This window comes from Trachypithecus francoisi, unplaced genomic scaffold, assembly GCF_009764315.1.
Source record: "Trachypithecus francoisi isolate TF-2019V2 unplaced genomic scaffold, Tfra_2.0 Lachesis_group3, whole genome shotgun sequence".
NCBI classification, from domain to species: Eukaryota; Metazoa; Chordata; class Mammalia; order Primates; family Cercopithecidae; genus Trachypithecus; species Trachypithecus francoisi.
The window spans coordinates 50,847,277-50,867,397 of record NW_022681468.1 but is presented as its reverse complement, the minus strand read 5'-3'; the positions used below and the strand labels follow the sequence as shown (position 1 = coordinate 50,867,397).

Genomic DNA, 20,121 nt, shown 5'->3' with positions numbered 1-20,121 from the left:
TCTAAAATTAACCATCACACTTGTTTAGGCTTAGTGTAAATGTAGGAAACAGTGACAGATGAAACCAGAGGTAGCATTGTAGTTAGGCACTTTTGTACACAAGTAAACAGACATGCCCAGGTTTACACGTAATGGAAGGCTTCCAGTAAGGACAGACATGCAGAGAAACCCAGAAAAAGCTGACCAACCAGGCCTCAGAAAAAGGGGACAATGAAGAGTGGCCTTGGATCAAAGGAGGCTCTAGAAACCTAAAAGGTAGGAGTGGGGCTCCTCAGTTTGGGCCTTCATCTTTAACATCATCCAGCTATTCTCTGCATGCCTGCTTTATTCTTTTTTTGAGACAGGGTCTCACTCTGTTGCCCAGATTGGAGTGCAGTGGCACAATCTTGGCTCACTGAAGCCTCTGCCTCCTGGGTTCAGGTGACTCTCCTGTGTCAGCCACTCAAGTAGCTGGGAGTACAGGCATGCATCACCACGCCTGGCTACATTTTTTTGTATTTTTAATAGACATGGGGTTTTGCCACGTTGGCCAGGCTGGTCTCAAACTCCTGAGCTCAAGCAATCTTCCCGCTTGGGCTTCCCAAAGTGTTGGGATTACAGACACGAGCCATTGCATCTGGCCAGGCCTGCTTTATTCTACACTATCCCAGCTGGCATCTTCTTTCCCTCTTCTCCATCTATTGGCATTCTTTCAAAGTCAGTCAGCTCGCACTGCTATCTGCCTCACTCAAGAAAGTGATTGGCCCAACTTGTTGTTTGACACCAGTCTGGCAACATCATAGAGGCTGGCTTTCCTTGGGTTCAACTATCTGGGGCTAAAAATGTCAATAGAATCCTATGTGTACTGAGGGTGGGGAGGAGGCTTAGAACAAGAAAGTACAGCCAGGTGCAGGGGCATTTCCACCTAACAAAGGACTGTGGGTGTATTTAGGCTTAGCTGTTGCTATGGTCTGAAGGTGTCCTCCAAAATTCATGTGTTGGAAACTTAATCCCCCATGCAACAGTGTTGGGCGATGGAGCTTTATGGGAAAAACTCTCATGACCGGATTGACGCCGCCACAGAAAGGACTTTCAAGAGGGGGTTCACCCCTTTCTTGTGAGGATGCACCAATAAGGCCTTTGCCAGATGCCAGTAGCTTGCTGTTAGACTTTCCAGCCTCCAGAACCATGACAAATAAATTTCTGTTCTTTATACATTACCCAGTGTCAGGTATTGTTAAACAGCAGCACAAAACAGACTAAGACAACTGTGCAGTGCATGTAAGAAATGGGCTGAAATGTGAAGAGCCTTAAATTCTAGAGTAAGAGAATCTATATTTAACTTAGTAACAGTGACTTTGGAAGTCACACATACACCCTCCTCCTGCTTTGTCTGATTTGCATGGTGGCATTTGGATATGCAACCAAGGCATTCTTTCTTTCCTGTAATTAAAAGAGGGCAGCAACCTCAGTAGGGAGCTTTCACACAGCCTGGGGACAGATCTCAAGTAGAAGATAAGAGGATTATCTGTGAAAACTCCCTAGTGTTCAGCAGCAACATCTTTAATTGGCTTCCCAACACAGCTAAAACTACACTATACAAGGATACGATATCCACTCAGGGTGTACCCTCATGCAAATGAGTGTAAAACTGCCTTTGCAAAAATTCTAACAATGAGAAAATTAGGACAGTGAAAGAGGCCTGATCTAATCGACTCCATCTTGCTTCTAACCTCCAAGCTGTCCTGGTTTATTCCTGGGCATGGGCCGAACTAACTTTGGGAAGAATTTAGTTTACAGTTTAACTTTGAAAGAAAGATGATAACAGCCCTTTCCTGAAACAAGCCTCCCTTCTTGCCTGGGGACCAGTCTGCCTTTGTAGGACTAATAAATTAGCTATAAGATTAGAAATTATAGTTTAGGAGTCACCGCAGCTGAGGCTGCATGATTCTGGAACCTCCCCAAATTTTTCCTGGGGATAAAATCACTGTTGAAAAACTTTAGGATCAGTGCTTGAGACATTCTGCAGACCCTGTGTTCTGAGGCACCACAGGGCTGAGCCTGTTTTGAGCCGGTAATCTGGCTCAATCAGTTCTGTGATCCCATCTAGGAACAGAAGACAGCAAGAAAAACCCACTTGACCCCCTACAATTTCATCTCTGATCCGACCAATCAGCACTCCTCACTTCCCAACCCCCTACCCACCAAATTATCTTTAAAAACTCCAATCCCAGAATTTTTGGGGACACTGATTTGGGTAATAAAACTCAGGTCTTCCATATAGCCAGCTCTGTGTGAATTAAAAATTCTTTATTGCAGTTCTCCTGTCTTAATAAATTGGCTCTGTCTGGGCAGCAGGCAAGGACAACCCATTGCGTGGTTACAAGAATGCGCCCATGCTCAGAGGCTAAGTGCTTACAAATGCTTCTTGCTGCTGAAAAGTGAAAAGGACAAAAAGACAATAGGTATTATTTAGTGAAATTTAAGAGCTGGCTGTTTGAGTAGGTTGTGGCCAAATTTGATAAATAAGGAGGCTATAAATGTTCCCATGCTTGGGCCAATTCTCCTTGTGAAATTCTTAAAGACAGGAAGACATAAACTACTCCTTTTACAATCATAACAAATTGTGACTTACAACATACCCAATCACAGGAAGTACATGGCAAACTCTAAAAACTATGTTATTAGTGATTTGTATTCATTCAGTAGACACCTATTAAACACATACCATATAGTACAGTTGGTAATAAAGGTAGGATGGGTTGTCAATGGGTGTTTAATACATAAACTATATTCAAAAAAAAACTATATTAAAAAAAAAACCCTTCAATTTGATTTCTTAGGAAGTACACAGCTCTCCTAACTTCTAATTCTCTCTTTGAAAGCAAGCGTTCATCGTTTGAAATAGCTCTCTCTGTCCCTACTATTGTTTACTGACATTTTCTACATTTTAGCATCAGACCAAGTTTTAAAATTTTTATAACTTGATTATCTTCTCCTTCCACCAAGCTGCCAAATGACTCTTGTTTATTTTGCCTCTCAGTTTGTCCAGATAAAGTTTATGGCTCACACAAATCTAGCCAGGTAGATACCAGTAACTCCAAAGGGGGAAAGAGGTGAGTAAAAAAAGAAAAGCTGGAAGTCTTTTAATGTTAACATTTTATTTAAACCAGTACAAGCACCATGCTTAACAAAAGACTGTCCAAAATAAACATGCAGTATGAACTAGCAGAGACTGAAACCACAGCTTAAGAAGTTGTTCCAGTTGTTGGTTTTGTTAAATGATGACAGAGAACTGTTAAAATTCACAAGACTAAACCATTAATGTTTCAAGCCTCCTGAATGAGATTATATTGGACCATCTAAATCAGTGGGAACTGCCCTGGGATGTTAACGATCTCAAACAATATTCAAGTAATTATATGTATATGAATTATATTCCAAAAGCAAGAAAATACAATTTCTATCACAAGTTTACTGTATATGAGCACTGATTTGAAATGTCAAATGGCATAATAAAAACAAATTTCTCAAGAATATTCAGCTTGGGACCATTGGTTTTAAGTGGTCTAGAAGATTATTACATTCTTCCAGAAATACAAAATAAGATTCGTCCAGAAATGTTTGAAACACATCCTCACAAAAGTTGTAATGGCTCAAACTCTATCGATTCCAGTATTATCAGTCTATTGAACAAATAGGGAAAGCAACCATAGTAAGAATACTTCAATTGATAGAATACGAGTTACTCTCTACTTCCACCAAATATCAGCATTTAAACTCTTATGAAAATATCTATTCATCACTAGTCCACATATGGATTAATGACAATGCTCAGGTTTTAAAAGTAGTCCAAACATTTTTTTAAGTACACCTTCCTTAATATCTATATGGGTTGGGGGGAAACAGCCAAATTTAATTTGGCAATAAACTCCCCTAATAGGAAATTTTTAGCTAAAGTGTCAGACAAGGATACAGTTTATGGCTACATTTGACTCCTGAAAATAGGAGATAAAAAGGGAGGGAAAAGTGCTGACACACATTTTGCTACACAGATTTAGTAATGACAGTAAAAAATTTAGCAACACGCTCTTAAACAAGAGTATGTTTAACTGCACTAGGCATTTAGTAAACTTTTAGAACTAGACAATTTGAACATTTATTTTAGAAGTCAATTAAACACAAACAGTCAACCAACTTTTTTCCTAATATAATTGCATCAGTACCAGAACAAAGTGATCACTATTCAAAACTCAGACATTTTGGAATTTCAGCATAGTAACCTGAGAAGTTTTCTTCGTATGTTTTTTGTTGTCATGGAAACCATACTAAATAATACTGTGATTACCAGTTGGTTCTACTTTGACATTAGATGCTATGCAGAACTTATGCAGGGCCAACAATTTCAAAACTGACTTAGAAGACCACAAAGGAGGGTCCCAGGAAAAAAGCTGCTGCCAAAATGGATTAAGTTTTAAGGCTGAATGGGAATAGCTGTACTAGAAAGATACGGAATGTAAAAACTGCAATTATGAAATATGGAGTTATTATTTGGGAAACGGCAGAAAAAGACACTAAATAGGAAACATACTTGAAAAGAACAATGCAAAATTTAGTAAGATGAAAGGGAAATCTATACAAATGTTTGAGCACACTTTAGAGCAGGGGATTTGTAAAATCTCCCCATAGAACAGATGGAATAAAAATGTCCTACTGATCCTCTAACCTCAATCCGTTGTCTTGCAAAAAACATATTATTAATTAGGAGTCAGACAAGCTCAAAAAAACATGGTTTATCACAGCTCTTTGCTCCTGTTAAAGAGAGTAGGGGAACTAAGAGTTCTAGTGTATGGCAGGTCAACATTATCTGACATTATGGAGGACTTCTAAATTTAAAAACAAACAAAACTAAAACATGCAAGACAAAATAAGGAACTTCATTAAAAAATACATTCTTGCAGCACTAGTTTCTCTTATTGCTGCAAATCAGGTGAAACAAAACCTCATTTCCTTCATTCAAAAACATTAAAAACACTCTCCACTCACTTGGATTACATTTGCATTTCTACAGAATTATATACATGTTACTCTCCAATATCAAAATACCTGTTTAAAGAATTCTTAAACTTCCTGGGTGAGTTTTCTCTCTCTCTGGATATTGGAAAAAAGAATCTTTTCCCTCCAAGAACCAAAACAAACACCTACTCTAGCACTTCCTCATCTCCAACTTTCTATTGCTTCCTGACTTCTAAATTAGTGAAGCCAAACAGTGTTGGGAACAGAAGATGTTCTATTCAATATCGTGAAAATTCCAACTATCTTTACTTCTCACAGAAACCTCAAAAATAAAATGCAAAGAACATATGAATGGAAAACATGCCAAAATTTAAATTTTGTTAGTTTTGAGATGACTAAGATATTCTTAATATAAGAATACACTCACCAAGTTTGGTTAGTCTTTAGAGTCTCTAGACCTATTATCAAATTCATGTTCAATGGTTACTTATGTATTTGTTTTTACAAGTATGTCAAATATCAGAATCCTTGCTTTATGCCAAGAGTACCATCATCTAACAAAATTGGTTTAGTTAACTATTCAGGCATCCAGTTCAGAATATCTTCTGATATTTAGGCTATAAGATGTGATTGCTATTGAAGTGTTAATGTTATTAACTATGGCCAAAGTTTTAAGATAATTTTTTCCTATGGCACAAAACTAATCACGAGTATACCCAAAATTATAACTCTCGACTGCCATATATTCACCAATGCAAGCAGATAGTTGGAATTTTTAAAATATGAAGTTGATTTTATTACAAATTTCAGATATACACATTAGAAAATTATTTTATTTGGACCCTTTAAAAAAGTTATTATTTTCACCAAATCTGGAATACTGGCAGTGTAAAAGTCTTAAACTAACTTTAAAGCTAACAAATCAAAGGCACAGTATTAACACATTTAAAATAATTAGTGTTCACAGGACATTAAGAGGTGCTTTATAAATAAAGTGTTATTAACCTAGATTCAAAACTGTCTAGAAATGACATAAAAGGAATGAAGCCCTTGATTATTACAACCCACTGATTTCTAAGACTAAGATGCTATTTTCCACAAGGAGAAAAGCTAACAGTCATAATTCTATCTTAAAATCTAACTCCCTGACCTTAAAACTGAGTGATTGATGAACATAGTTTCTAGACTTGATTAAAAAGATACAGGAAACCAAAGAAGATACAGAATTCATCAATGTACTTGTAATGCAGGTTACACGAAATTATTTCATGGCTCAATACTGGGTCACTCAATTCTTTGACCCCAAATGAATTTCAATGATTTGACAAGTGATAATATGCTATTTTCATAAATAAACTGCTAATATCCAGTATTTGTCAAAAGGAGGCAACTGTTGTCTCTCACAATCTAATATATCCACTTTCCAATGATGTCTGTAAATAGTAACAAATTCTGAACCGTAAGTTATAGAAATTAGTCACAAGAGTGCAAAAAGTCCCTGGAGAAAAGTAGTCCACCTAACAATTACCAATATAAGGAAACACTTTACAAAGTTTCATTACTATGAAGATGATTTCCTCTTTGTTCAAACTTTGCACAAATGAAGAATTTTTCTTTACTGCAGGAAACAAACTGTAAGTAACAGTGCATTTTTAGGCATAAATAAGTATTTATGTCTGGTTCCAGTATGGTCAGGTTAATACATAAATACTTTAGAAACACAGAAGTTCACATTAGTGGAAAAATCCAAGTTTCTCACGTAACCATTCTTCAGTTAGGTCTTCAGTATTTCTTATTTCAAACACCTTTTAAAAAAAAATTAGGTCATACTTTGACATTCCAAAAAAAAAAAAAAAGCAAATATTTGAGGTTTTTTTAATATATTAAAAAAAATTTTTTTATATATTTGAGTATTATATCCCAAATTATTTTTGGTTATATATTTGAGTATTAAATACCAAATTCTGCTTGCTTTCATATTGTTTATGACTTAACCTGTATAAATCAGATATACCTTTTAGGTAGTACTTCACTTCTTTTCAATGCTAAGTACTCAGTTACCAAAGTACAACCATCAAGACAGCATTAAACCAAAACTCTCTCAAAAGCACAAATCCACAAATAGTCTAAAAGAGCAGTTCTGTAAATCTTATCTCCTAGAAGACATCCCAAGTATACACAACTAAAATCAATCTAGTTAGGAACTGAGGAACATACGCTGGTATTCCGGAGTCTGAATGTCAAATGGAAATATTGGATGGAGATCAGTCACAAATCTCTATCAAGAATCTGAGTCAGGCCCAGAAAGTATAATGGCTATAGAAAAGCAATGTATTACAGCAGAAAGGATGGGATTTGGAGCCAGATGTGAATCCTAAATCCTAGACAGAGCTAAATCCTAGCTCTGTCTAAATTTACTGTTATGCAACCCTGAGCAAGTCATTCATCCGCTAGGTCTGTTTTCCTATCTACAGAATACCTCACAGGGCTGTTGTAAGGATTCAATGAGATTATCTGTGAAAGTAACTTGTAAACTGTAATGTCTCAACTTCAGCACTGTAGGGCATTCCCAGGATTAGAACAGACTCAAGGCTGGTAACAGCTCCTTCTTAACTGCCCAAACCGTTAGAGCAACTCCAGTGCTCCTGTGTTACAAATTAGGAAAAAGTAATGTCTATAAAGCAGTGGTAACAATCACATGGGCTAAGGGGAAACAGCAGAGGGCACTTAAAGGCATTCCAGAGTTGATTATTAAGCACCCAAGGGGAAAAATACTGATGCTGTTCTTAAAATAAAACTTGAAAGGAAATATTGTTTGACACAGTTTTAGCAATATAATATTCTATTTCAAAACCTTACGTGCATATACCTTTTCAACTCAAACTAATATGTGGAAGTTAAATAAAGTTTGAGAGCCGAGTACCTCTCTTACCTTTAACTTTCAAAAATACCATAAAATAGGGACATGTTAAATCTTAAAGCAAGTTCTCATATAAAACAGAATGTTCTAACTTTATTAATATTCTTAACAATTTTATATTTGGAAAAATACAATTAACTGCATAATACTGACTTTCAGCACAGAACGCGGTTCATTTTAGGCTATGGTAAAGGGTTCCGAGAAACTTCAATGCTGACCTTTATCTATTAGAAATTACCTTATGGCAGATAAAATAACTTTCAATAGATTTAACAGTTACAGTGGCTTTCTAAAACTGCCTATATTTTGAATGTGATTTCTTCCAATCAACTTACTCAAAAAATACACTTTGGTTCAAATGCTTCTATCTTGTTCTATTTCCAATTAACAAAAAGCTTTGGCTAACTTACTAATCTGGTCTAAATAACCTTCACCTGCATAAAAAATACTCCTTTAGACTATTTTAGCTATTGCTTTATAGCCTAAAGGAAAATACTGTCTCAACAAGTCAAATATAAATACCACCTTGGTTAGTTCAGCTGTCTGGACTAGCTTATTCTTACTCCCAGCATACATCATCTGTTGTTCAGGCTTACATCCTGGAAAAGAGAGATTAGTGTAGAAATGAGACATAGATTTTGAGAAAGTTATGGATTATCATTATTTTTATTTTTTTAAATGACACATTTAGGATTTCCTTTGCTATTGAGTTTACAGAATGTATATGTGTTGCATTTTGAGTCTTACATTGCACACTGCCTACAGAAGGAGACAGTTAAGTTATAAATAAACAAGAACAAGTCTACAGGTTGGCAAAAATAAAGATTCTAGACATTTGTAGATCCTGACTTTTAGAGCCTTGCAAACAATTAAAAACTTTCTGCACTATCTTAACTTTAACACTAAATATCAAGATAAATTTTATGGATGACTAAAATACACAAGGTTTTGGGATGGTAGCAGACCAGTAGGGCAGGGAGATCTGCTCTTACAAAAGCTTCCCTCTGCTGATATATTAAGTTAAAAATATACTGCAGTATATTTTGAGTGCTAAGTAAATTATACAAATTATAAAGTTTGGAGAATAGCTCAGTGAGTGCAGTTTTTATTGTGGGCCTGAACAGTGGTGACAGAAGTTCTGGTGATAATGAATTCCTTAAATACCAGTAACCCATTTTAATACCCAATGTAAATTACTCTAGGACCATTCTCAAGATTATAAGCATATCACTGTTAACTACTATTTAAAAGAAACACAAATACATACAATTATATGTGAAGTTCACATTTTTATAAGATTAAAATATAAAAAGAAAATACTTCTGATATATTAAAATGTCATCAAGTTTCAAAATCCTTAAAATATATGTGTGATTTGAGTCAACAATTACATGTCTAGAAATTTATCCTAAGAAAATAAGTTCTAAGAGATGATGCTTCGTTCTTTCTAGGGATGCATGCACACAGGCACATGGACACACACAGACACAGACCCTCCTCAATTTAGGTTATTCAACACTGTCCATCTTTAAAAACAGCATAAAATTTGTCTAGTATAAAATGGCTTAATTGGATCCAAGTCAAATATGTGTTATTTAAAGAAATTCACTTACCAACAGGACTGGAGAAAATAAAGCACAGAGGATATGAAACTCTTCCATCATCATGTTGATATTTATAACTATACACAATGAAGGTTTTTCTCAAGTTAAAGAAACTAAAGTTACTGCTCTGAGACAGGTATTTACCAACACCTGGGGAGCTACTGAGCTGCAAGTTTCCGTCCTAGTCTTTTAGACCACACCTTTATTACTATCTTTCCACAAAATTAAATGGGTCCCAAGGATAAGTTATAAAATCACATAATCTCTCAAAAAAAAAATAACTTTTTAAAGTACAGGTTTAATACACATTATTTTCTTCTCAATTTTTATTGTACACACGTTATAATAAAGGAAATAGTTTAAAAAAGAAAATTATTTCCCATGAATAAACCAACTTTTCATTTTTCCTAGTCTAGTATACTCATACATATTTTAATTTGGCTGTGATCATGACACAGAAGGATACTTTCAGATGTTTAACAAATGAGCTCACAAACAGGTCTGATCACTAAAGAATAAATCTTTTAAAGCACTAAGAAAAGGATATCGAGGTTGTCGTTCAGGTAGTTCATCTTTAAGTTCATCTGGTGAAATGCCCTGGTACCACAGAGAAAAGCAACTTTTAAACATTTTCTTACCCATAAGTCCTTAAGAGATACACCAAGCACCCATTCTACTAACAGTTATACATTTATTACCATATGCTACAAAATAAAAGTTTATCTAACTAAATTATACATAAACTCGGGTTACTAAATTCTCAATCCAATCAAAGCCTCCTTCTGTCCACTTGGTCTAGCTCCATTTATTAACTAAATATGGGGCTGGGAGGCACAGATTGTATGCTTATGTTCCAGCTGTCAGGAAATACAGAATGACATAAGCCAGTATCTTAGCAGTAAGAAACAATGTCTGATTTCAGAAAAAAGAACTCAATTCTTTTTACTCGTTACTTAATTTGACAAACTAGATATTTAAATTGTAGGGTTTTAGGTTTTATGTACTAGTCAAGCAACTTAGAAGCAACTTATAAAGTTGACTCACTTCTTACTCGGTATACAACCCCAACTTATACCACTTATTACACTGGACTTCACTAATGCTTTTAAAGAAGGTAGTTAAATTAGCAATATAACATACTACACAATTAGCACATGCTTTTATGCATAATGAGCATATATTTAAAGGAGGTTCAAAACTCGTTTTAGAAGCACATGTAACTAATATAGCATCTTTTGAGAAATAATAATTACTTAACTAGAAAATTGTATTTAGTTCATTGAACAAACCTCAAGCTCCTCATCCAGTACCACCAGGCGTTTATCCTTGTCAATCTTCACTAAAATAAAAATCAATTATGAGTAAGCTGGGATTCTAATGTGACCTTGATCTACCCAACCCACACAATCTCAGCCTTTTTTTCAGACATCTAAAATTAAAACATCAAGAAACACAAGCATAAAACTCACTCACAGTTTTAGTTTATGGTTTATTAGCTAGCTTTGCTTTTCAAGCAGTCAGCTTTTAAAAGCTTTTACCCATAATTCCCAGTACCTAATTTGCTTACTTAGAACTTTATGTTAGTTTCTTACATTTCCTGTATATATGAAGAACTTTGTAACTCAAATGCAACTTCTAGATAATAAGGTCTATATGCAACATGGTCAGAACTGCAAGCCTGAAAGGATAACTGTACCTGAGACCATGATAGGCAACATGGTCAGAACTGCAAGGGAAAAAGTGCCTGATCAGGGATTAAAATAGAGAAACCTCAAAACTCCTGGCTTCTCCAAGGTCAGGATTTCATGGCACAGTATCATTATTCTGAGAAAGTGAATAACCAAATAGAAGTGATAGATACTTTCAAATATATCTAATGGAATCCAAAGCTAAATCCAAATAAGTTTAGATACTCTATGCCTCTATTCTTTCCTGGTGGTTTGGCAAAGTTGACCATGTTTGGTTTTGCACCAATTTCATAGTAAATCTTGAGATATAATATAATCTCAAATAGTTTCAGCTTTTGCAGTAAAATAGCACTAACACACATTTTCACTTTGATTTTTTTTTCACTTTTAAGAACCATATGTCAACATTGTAGTATTTATTTGTAATGAAATCAGAATTCATGACAAGTTGTCATGACCTCTGATTATATCAGATCTGCCAGATGCACCTCTGTTAAGCATGGTCTCTAGAGTTTTACATTTTCACCCCCTCATCCTTTCCTCATCTCTCTAAATCACTACCTACATATTAAATACTGCCTATGAATACAAGGGAAATCTGCATAATGTCAGATATAGCTCACAGTGGGAGAAGCAATATGCAAATCACTTTTTCCATTTTCAGAAGACAGTGCCAGTGCCACTTAAAAGTACTCTTCCTGAAACCAGAGTTCAAGTCTACAACCGGAATAATGCCCAAAGTCACTCCGCACACAGTGCTGAACTTTGTCATTTTAGGTGTAGGCAAAGGTTTCTTTTGAGGATGAATGGCCAGGCTATTTTTAGTCCCCCAAGAAGGATGGGTTGGATGGGTCACTGCAAATGGGAATCCTCATTACCCAAAGACCAAGACGACCGCCTTCTCCAGAGCTGTACAGGCAGCTGAGAAAAGGCCTATGGGGGAGGTGGGACAATCCACCTCTGTTCTGTGACATTAGAATTAGCTGTTACTTATTTTTTAAAGTGATCTAAAGGTGGTGGTGGGGAAATGAAACAGAGGAAGTAACATTGCTTTCTTTTTTTTTTTTTTTTTTTTGAGACGGAGTCTCGCTCTGTCACCCAGGCTGGAGTGCAGTGGCGCGATCTCGGCTCACTGCAAGCTCCGCCTCCCGGGTTTACGCCATTCTCCTGCCTCAGCCTCCCGAGTAGCTGGGACTACAGGCGCCCGCCATCTCGCCCGGCTAATTTTTTGTATTTTTTTTAGTAGAGACGGGGTTTCACCGTGTTAGCCAGGATGGTCTCGATCTCCTGACCTCGTGATCCACCCGTCTCGGCCTCCCAAAGTGCTGGGGGAAGTAACATTGCTTTCTAAGGGTTCAGTTCATGCAATGTAGCTACAAGATTAAAAACAAATTAAGACCATGTAACTTTGAGGCAATCACTTTTAGCTTACTTATAATAGCAGCATTGTTCGTTTCTTTGCGAAAACGAAACTTTCTCAGCTTTTCCACTAAATCTTCAGCAACATCACAAACAACCAAAGACTCACTCTATAAAAGAAAAAAAAAACACATATAAAATGCCATGACTTCAATATATGTACATGTTAAAGTTATGAAACCTAATACCTTTATAATGCATACTGACATTCACAAATGTCAATTAAGTGAAAGCATTAAAGGAAATACACGAACGCTTAAAAAAACTTTAAAATCAACCAACCTTTGGATCTACACTGCTTAATCCTACACATCTGTTCATCTCATATATGTAAGGTATACTTTAACTTTCTCTTTGGCTAATGAATGTCTCAAAAACCAGACACATAATAATGTGCAATGTCATCAGAATTGGAGAGGAAGGCAAGAATATAAGGAAAGTCAAGAATCACTGTCTGCTGTTAGAAAGGAAGTCAAGCATACTATTTTTATACAGTGAAGGAAGAATAAGAAAATAATCTGATTATACTTAGAATTAATAAATTATTTTCTGTCCTTACAATTACAGAGGAAAAAAACAATTCAAGCAACATAAGTGTTAAAAACCCCATAAGAGTAAAGACCAATAATATTTTATATTATAATTAAATGATTATGGAGATATAAAAAAGAGCTACTAAGAATGTGCAAAAGAAATAAAAGCAGAGACAAAAAAAAAACCATTGCAATTGATACCACAGAAATACAAAGAATCATTAGAGACCATTATGAACATTATACTCTAACAAAATGGAAAACCTGGAAGCAATGGATAAATTCTTGGACACACACAATCTACCAAGACTGAACCATGAAGAAATAGAAAAACTTGAACAAACCAATAATGAGTAACGAGACTGAAACAGCAATAAAGTCTCCCATCAAAGAAAAACTCAGTATCTGACAGCTTCACTGCTGAATTCTACCAAAGATTTAAAACATCACTTCTACTCAAACTATTCAAAAAAACTGAAGGGGAGAACATACCTCCAAACTCATTCTACAAGAACACCATTACCCTGATACCACAATCAGAGAAGTATACAACAAAAAAAGAAAACTATAGGTCAATATCCTTGATGAACAGAGATACAAAAATCCTTAACAAATACAAGAAAACCAGATTCAACAACACATTAAAAAGATCATTCACCATGATCAAGTGGAATTTGTCCCAGGGATGTAAGAATGGTTCAACATGGCCAAATCAATAAATGTGATATATTATATTAACAGAATAAGAAAAATCATATCATTTCAAGAGATGCTGAAAAAACCATCCTTTCATGAAAAAACCCTCAACAAATTGGGTATAGAAAGAACACACCTCAAAACAATAAAGGCCATATATGACAAAGCCATAGCTGACTGCACACTAAATGGGGAAAAACTGAAAGCCTTTCCTCTAAGTTCTGGAGTAAGACAAGGATGCCCAGTTGTACCACTTTTATTCAACATAGTACTGGGAGTCCTAGCCAGAGCAGTTAGGGATGAGAAAGAAATAAAAGACATCCAAGTTAGAAAAAAAGAAGTCAAATTATCCTTGTTTACGAAAACATGATCTTATATTTAGAAAAAGCTAAAGACTCCATTAAAAAAAAAAGAAACTGTTAGAGCTGATAAACGAATTCAGTAAAGTTTAGGATACAAAATCAACATACAAAAATCAGTAGCATTTGTATACAACAACAGGAAACAATCTGAAAAAGAAAGCAATCTCATTTACAATAGCTATAAAAAATCTAGGAATAAATTTAACTAAAGAAGTGACAGATCTCTACAATGAAAATTATAAAACACTGATGAAAGAAATTGAAGAGAACATACAAAAATGGAAAGATATTCCAAGCTCATGGATTACAAGACATAATATTGTTAAAATGTCCATACTAACCCAAAGTGATCTACAGATTCAAGGCAATCCCCATCAAAATAGCAATGACATTCTTAACAGAAGGAGAGAAAAGATCCTAAAATTTTTAAGGAACCACAAAAGACTGTGAATAGCCAAAGCAACCCTGAGCAAAAAGAACAAAGCTGGAGGCATTGTAGTACTTCAAAATATACTACAAAACAGTAGTTACCAAAACAGCATGCTCCTGGCATAAAACCAGACACACAGGCCAATGAAACAGAATAGAGAACCCAGAAGTAAATCCACATATTTATAGCCAACTCATTTTGGACAAAGATACCAAAAACATACACTGGGGAAAGGACACTCTCTCCAATAAATGGTGCTGGGAAAACCAGATAGCTATATGCAGCATAAAACCAGACCTCAGGCTGGGCGCGGAGGTTGAGGCGGGCAGATCATGAGGTCAGGAGTTCGAGACCAGCCTGGCTAACATGGTGAAACCCCGTCTCTACTAAAAATACAAAAATTAGCTGGGCGTGGTGGCTGGCGCCTGTAATCCCAGCCACTCGGGAGGCTGAGGCCAGAGAATCGCTTGAACACGGGAGGCGGAGGTTGCAGTGAGAGCCGAGATCGTACCACTGCACTCCAGCCTGGAGACAGAGCGAGACTCCATCTCAAAAACAAAAACAAAAAAACAAAAACAAACAGACTGCAACTCTCAGCATACATAAAAATCAAATCAAAACGGGTTAAAGACTTAAATGTAAGACCTGAAACTACAAAACCACTAGAAAAAAAACACTGGGCAATTGCTTCAGGACACTGGTCTGAACAGATTTTTTTGAATAAGATCTCAAAAGCACAGACAATTAAAGCAAAACAGACAAATGAGATCATATCAAGCTAAAAAAGCTTCTGAGAGGAAAGAAAACAATCAACAGAGTGAAGAGACAACCTACAGAATGGGAGAAAATATCTGCAAATTCTCCACTCAACAAGGGATTAATAACCAGAATATGTAAGGATCTCAACTCAATAGCAAAAAATCCCCATTTAGTTCTAATAATAGTTAACATGTATCAAACCCTATGAGAGAAACACTGTTATATCCTTTACATAGATTTCCCTTTATGCTCAAAACAATCTCACGAAAGATACTATTATTACTCCCATTTTGCAAGAAACAAAGGTTTAGAGAGGTTAAGTATCTTTCCCCAATTACACAGCTAGTGGAGCCAGGATTCAACCCAGGCAGCCTATCTTAACTCACTCCCTTAACCACTACAAAGGAGGTGGTGACAGATTGGATACTGGGGTTGGGGGTGGGGTGTGAGTAAGCAAAAAAAAAAAAAAAAAAAGGGGTTACCAAGATAACTCCTAGGCTTCTGGCTTGTATAACAGATTGTCTTGTATAACACACAGAAGACCAGGTTTGAGGAGAAAGGGCATGAGTCCTACTTTGGACAAACTGAGGTGGCTCTGAAGTGCCCAAGTGGAGGAAAAGCTTCTCAGGGAATGGTAACTAAATATTGAAATATTAATATATAGATCTGAGGCCGGGCGCGGTGGCTCACGTCTGTAATCTCAACACTTGCCAAGGCAGGTGGATCACTTGAGGTCAGGAGTTCCAGACCAGCTTGACCAACATGGTGAAACCCTGTCTCTACTAAAAATACAAAATTAGGGCCGGGAGAGGTGGCTTACACCTGTAATCCTAGCACTTTGGGAGGCCGAGGCGGGCGGATCACGAGGTCAGGAGATCAAGACCATCCTGGCTAACAAGGTGAAACCCTGTCTCTACTAAAAATACAAAAACAAAATTAGCCGGGCGTGGTGGCGGGAGCCTGTAGTCCCAGTTACTTGGGAGCTGAGGCGGGAGAATGGCGTGAACCCAGGAGGAGTTTGCAGTGAACCGAGATTGCGCCACTATAATCCAGCATGGGCGACAGAGCGAGACTCCCATCTCAAAAAAACGAACAAACAAAAAACAAAACAAAATTAGCTGGGCGTGGTGGCACATGCCTGTAATCCCAGCTTGAACCCGGGAGGCGGAGGTTGCAACGGGCCGAGATCGCGCCATTGCACTCCAGCCCGGGCAACAAGAGTGAAACTCTGTCTCAAAAAAAAAAAAAAAAAAAAAGGTACATACAGATCTGGATTGGATCTCAGAAGCAAGGTCTTCTGAGCTGTAAATTCACAAGTCATCTGAATATAGGTGTTAACTGAAGCCATAGTTTAGGATAAAGAATACATAATGGAAAATGAAGGATTAGGATGAAGCCTGGGACTCCTTCGAGCATTGTCCAGGGTAAGGAGAATAGTCTGCAAGGGAAATAGACAGACCAACAGGAGAAGCAGGAGGAGCTCTGTATCCCAGAAGCCAAGGGGGAAGAATGAAGGAAGGGAATGCTTTAAAAACAAGAGAGTGTAACACTCTGGAACGCAGCTGAAAGGTCAGAGAAGATGAAAACTGAAAAGAATCCATTCGATTCAGTGAGCATGACAAGATCTATTCGATGAAAGTGGGTTGAGAATTGAGTGGACGGGCAGAGAGAACAGTGTTTTGTTGTTTCTAATGAAATTTACGCATATTAAAAAACCTAATGGGATGGATCCAAAAGATCCTTGATGGCGATTTATTTAATTCTCCACTTTATTTTTATGCTTGGGGTCCATCCCATGTAAGAACAGAAGCCAGAGCCCCCAGAACCAACAAAACTAAAGCTTTTGACAATTACTTTAAGCCCAGTGCCAAAGCTTTGGGTCGAAAGGTTTCCAACTGCCATAGGAAAGCAAAGATAAGGAGAAATCCTCTGTAGGAGGCTAGGGAAAGGAGCAGACAGAAAAAGCTAAGGTGAGGCCGAGAGAATTCAATCAGAATTCGAGTCCTCCCCCAAAACGCCGCCAGGTGGAAGATGCTCGAGGCCCACCATCCCCTGGAACCTGGCCACGGCCCTGGCAGGGAAAGCGGGATCTGGGGGAGCCCTCCGATGGGGCAGACTCCTTTCCCTCCAATCTACAGCTCAGAAGCTGAAGCCCTCCATCCCGAAGGGCCTTCGAGGGGCCTCCCCAACCCCCCTGCTCGCGGAAGCACCCTAGTCCCATGGCCAGCTGGGCGGGTCCACCCCGGGCCCGGCTGGAGAATGCTGCCCTGAGGCGCGGCGGCGGAGGCCAAGTACTCTGGCGGAGGGCAGTGGCCAGCCGCTGGGGCGGAAGCGGCCGCCGAGCCCTCCCGGGCGCTGCCCGCCGCCGCCGGCTCCGGAAACCGGGAAAGCCCAGCAGGTCGGCTCGCCCAGCCCTCCGGCCCCCGCCCTCCCAGCGGCAACTCACCATTTTCCTTCCGGCCGTCAGCGGCCTGTCGCCTTCACTCGGGCGCCTTTAAGAATGGCACAGTGGCCGCCTCCCTTCCTGCCCCGGCGCCTGGCCCAGTCGCCCCCACCTATCAACGCGGCCTCAGCGGGCCGGCACGTGACGGCGGACGGCAGGAGGCGCGGCCCAAAATTAGCCAGAATGCGAGCGCCCGATTTTTCTTTTTCTTTTTTTTTTTTTCCCCTGCGCCCTCTACAGGAGGATGCTCTGCCTGGCTGCAAGTGAGAAACAAACCCAAGGTGCGTACTTAAAAGTCATGCCAGTTATCCGGACCTTATTAACAGTCTTCAAGCTCTGAGAGCATGTTCATGGTGACATCAATGTTTTCAATGGTAAATGTGTGTACTGACCGCAGCCTACCTTCCAAATTTGATCTCCCTCAAATCTAGGCACAACTCCTTTCCTCCCACCCTCTCCAGAACCCCACCTCTGACCATTGCTGCCTTCCAGGACTTAATCTCTCTCTCTCTCCTTCCCTCTCCCACTGTCTCTCTCTTTCTCCCCCCACTCCCTCTCCCATTCTCTCTCTCTCTCCCTCCCCCTTTCTCTCTCTCTTTCTCTCACACACATTTCTTCTCTCTCTCTCTCTCTCTCTCTCTCTCGTCTCCTTCTGTTGCCCAGGCTGGAGTGCGGTGGCACAATTATAGCTCACAGCAGCCTAAAACTCCTGGACTCAAGCAATCCTCCTACCTCAGCCTCCTGAGTAGCTGAGACTACAGCCGTGTGCCACCACACACCCAGCTATTTTTAAAATTTTTTTGTAGAGATAGAGTCTCCCTATATTGCCCAAGCTGATCTTGAACACCTGGCTACAAACAGTATTCCTGCGCACCTCCCAAAGCGCTGGGATCACAGGTGTCAGCCACCATGCCCAGCCTCTTTTCTCCGTACAAGTTATTTATTGAAGTATGAATGAATGATGATTGGTGCTTCAATGAACACTCTTAGGGGCCACTGCCTAAGTAAACATCAAGAAGTCTCTGTACCAGAAGCAGACTTAGTGTAACAACCAGATTAGAGGCATGAGCCACCACACTGATGGGGTGGCCTGCCCCTCCACACCTGTGGGTATATCTCATCAGGTGGGACGAGAGACTGAGAAAAGAAATAAGACACAAAGTATAGAGAAAGAACACTGGGCCCAGGAGACCGGCACTCAGCATACCAAGGACCTGCACCAGCACCGGTCTCTGAGTTTCCTCAGTATTTATTGATTACTATTTTCACTATCTCAGCAAGAAGAATGCATCAGGAGAGCAGGGTGATAGTGGGGAGAAGGTCAGCAAGAAAACATGTGAGCAAAGGAATCTGTGTCACAAATAAGTTCAGGAGAAGGTACTATGCCTGGATGTGCACATAGGCCAAATTTATACTTCTCTCCACCCAAACATCTCAGTGGAGTAAAGAGTAACAAAGCAGCATTGCTGCCAACATGTCTCACATCCCACCATAGGGCGGTTTTTCTCCTATCTCAGAATTGAACAAATGTACAATCGGGTTTTATACCAAGACATTCAGTTCCCAGGGGCAGGCAGAAGACAGTGGCCTTCCTCTATCTCAACTGCAAGAGGCTTTCCCCTTTCACTAATCCACCTCAGCACAGATCCTTTACTGGTGTCGGGCCGGGGGACAGTCAGGTCTTTCTCATCCCACGAGGCCATATTTCAGACTACCACATGGGGAGAAACCTTGGATAATAACCGGCTTTCCAAGGCAGAGGTCCCTGTGGCTTTTTGCAGTGCATTGTGCCCCTGGTTTATTGAGACTAGAGAATGGCAATGACTTTTACCAAGCATACTGCTTGTAAACATTTTGTTAACAAGGCACATCCTGCAGAGCCCTAGATCCCCTTAAACCTTGATTCCATACAACACATGTTTTTGTGAACTCAAATTTGGGGCAAAGTGGCTGGGGCAAAGTTACAAATTAACAGCATCTCAGCAAAGCAATTGTTCAAGGTACAGGTCAAAATGGAGTTTCTTATGTCTTCCCTTTCTACATAGACACAGTAACAGTTTGATCTCTCTTTCTTTCCATACACACACCCAGTAGAAAATAGTATTTTAAAAATACCCAAAAACAACAGACAAAACTAGAGTCTACCAGCAGGTATATTATAATATTTCTCTCTTCAGTCTCTCATTTTTATCAGAGACAAATCAAGGTAGGACCAATTTGTAAAATAAGTTTTAGTTTTATTATATTTGGCCTTATTATTTGTATACAGTGC

General features: G+C 38.6%; 1 protein-coding gene across 3 annotated transcripts; it reads right to left on the bottom strand.

Annotated features, from left to right (window-relative positions):
• Positions 1 to 3,120: 3,120 nt before the first annotated feature.
• GMFB (glia maturation factor beta) lies at positions 3,121 to 18,109 on the bottom strand. 3 transcript variants are annotated; one of them, XM_033187990.1, is made up of 7 exons: positions 17,853 to 18,109; positions 12,640 to 12,736; positions 10,809 to 10,858; positions 10,067 to 10,116; positions 9,529 to 9,611; positions 8,441 to 8,514; positions 3,121 to 6,800 (listed from the first exon to the last, which is right to left on the bottom strand). In XM_033187990.1, exons 1-7 carry the CDS (start codon positions 17,853 to 17,855, stop codon positions 6,729 to 6,731), a joined length of 429 nt encoding a protein of 142 aa, XP_033043881.1. In that variant the 5' UTR covers positions 17,856 to 18,109; the 3' UTR covers positions 3,121 to 6,728. The 3 variants fall into 3 exon arrangements, with proteins under 3 accessions (XP_033043881.1, XP_033043880.1, XP_033043882.1); XM_033187989.1 differs by having other exon boundaries at positions 9,529 to 9,614; positions 17,853 to 17,990; XM_033187991.1 differs by lacking the exon at positions 3,121 to 6,800 and having other exon boundaries at positions 8,466 to 8,514; positions 9,529 to 9,613; positions 17,853 to 17,990.
• Positions 18,110 to 20,121: the final 2,012 nt, after the last annotated feature.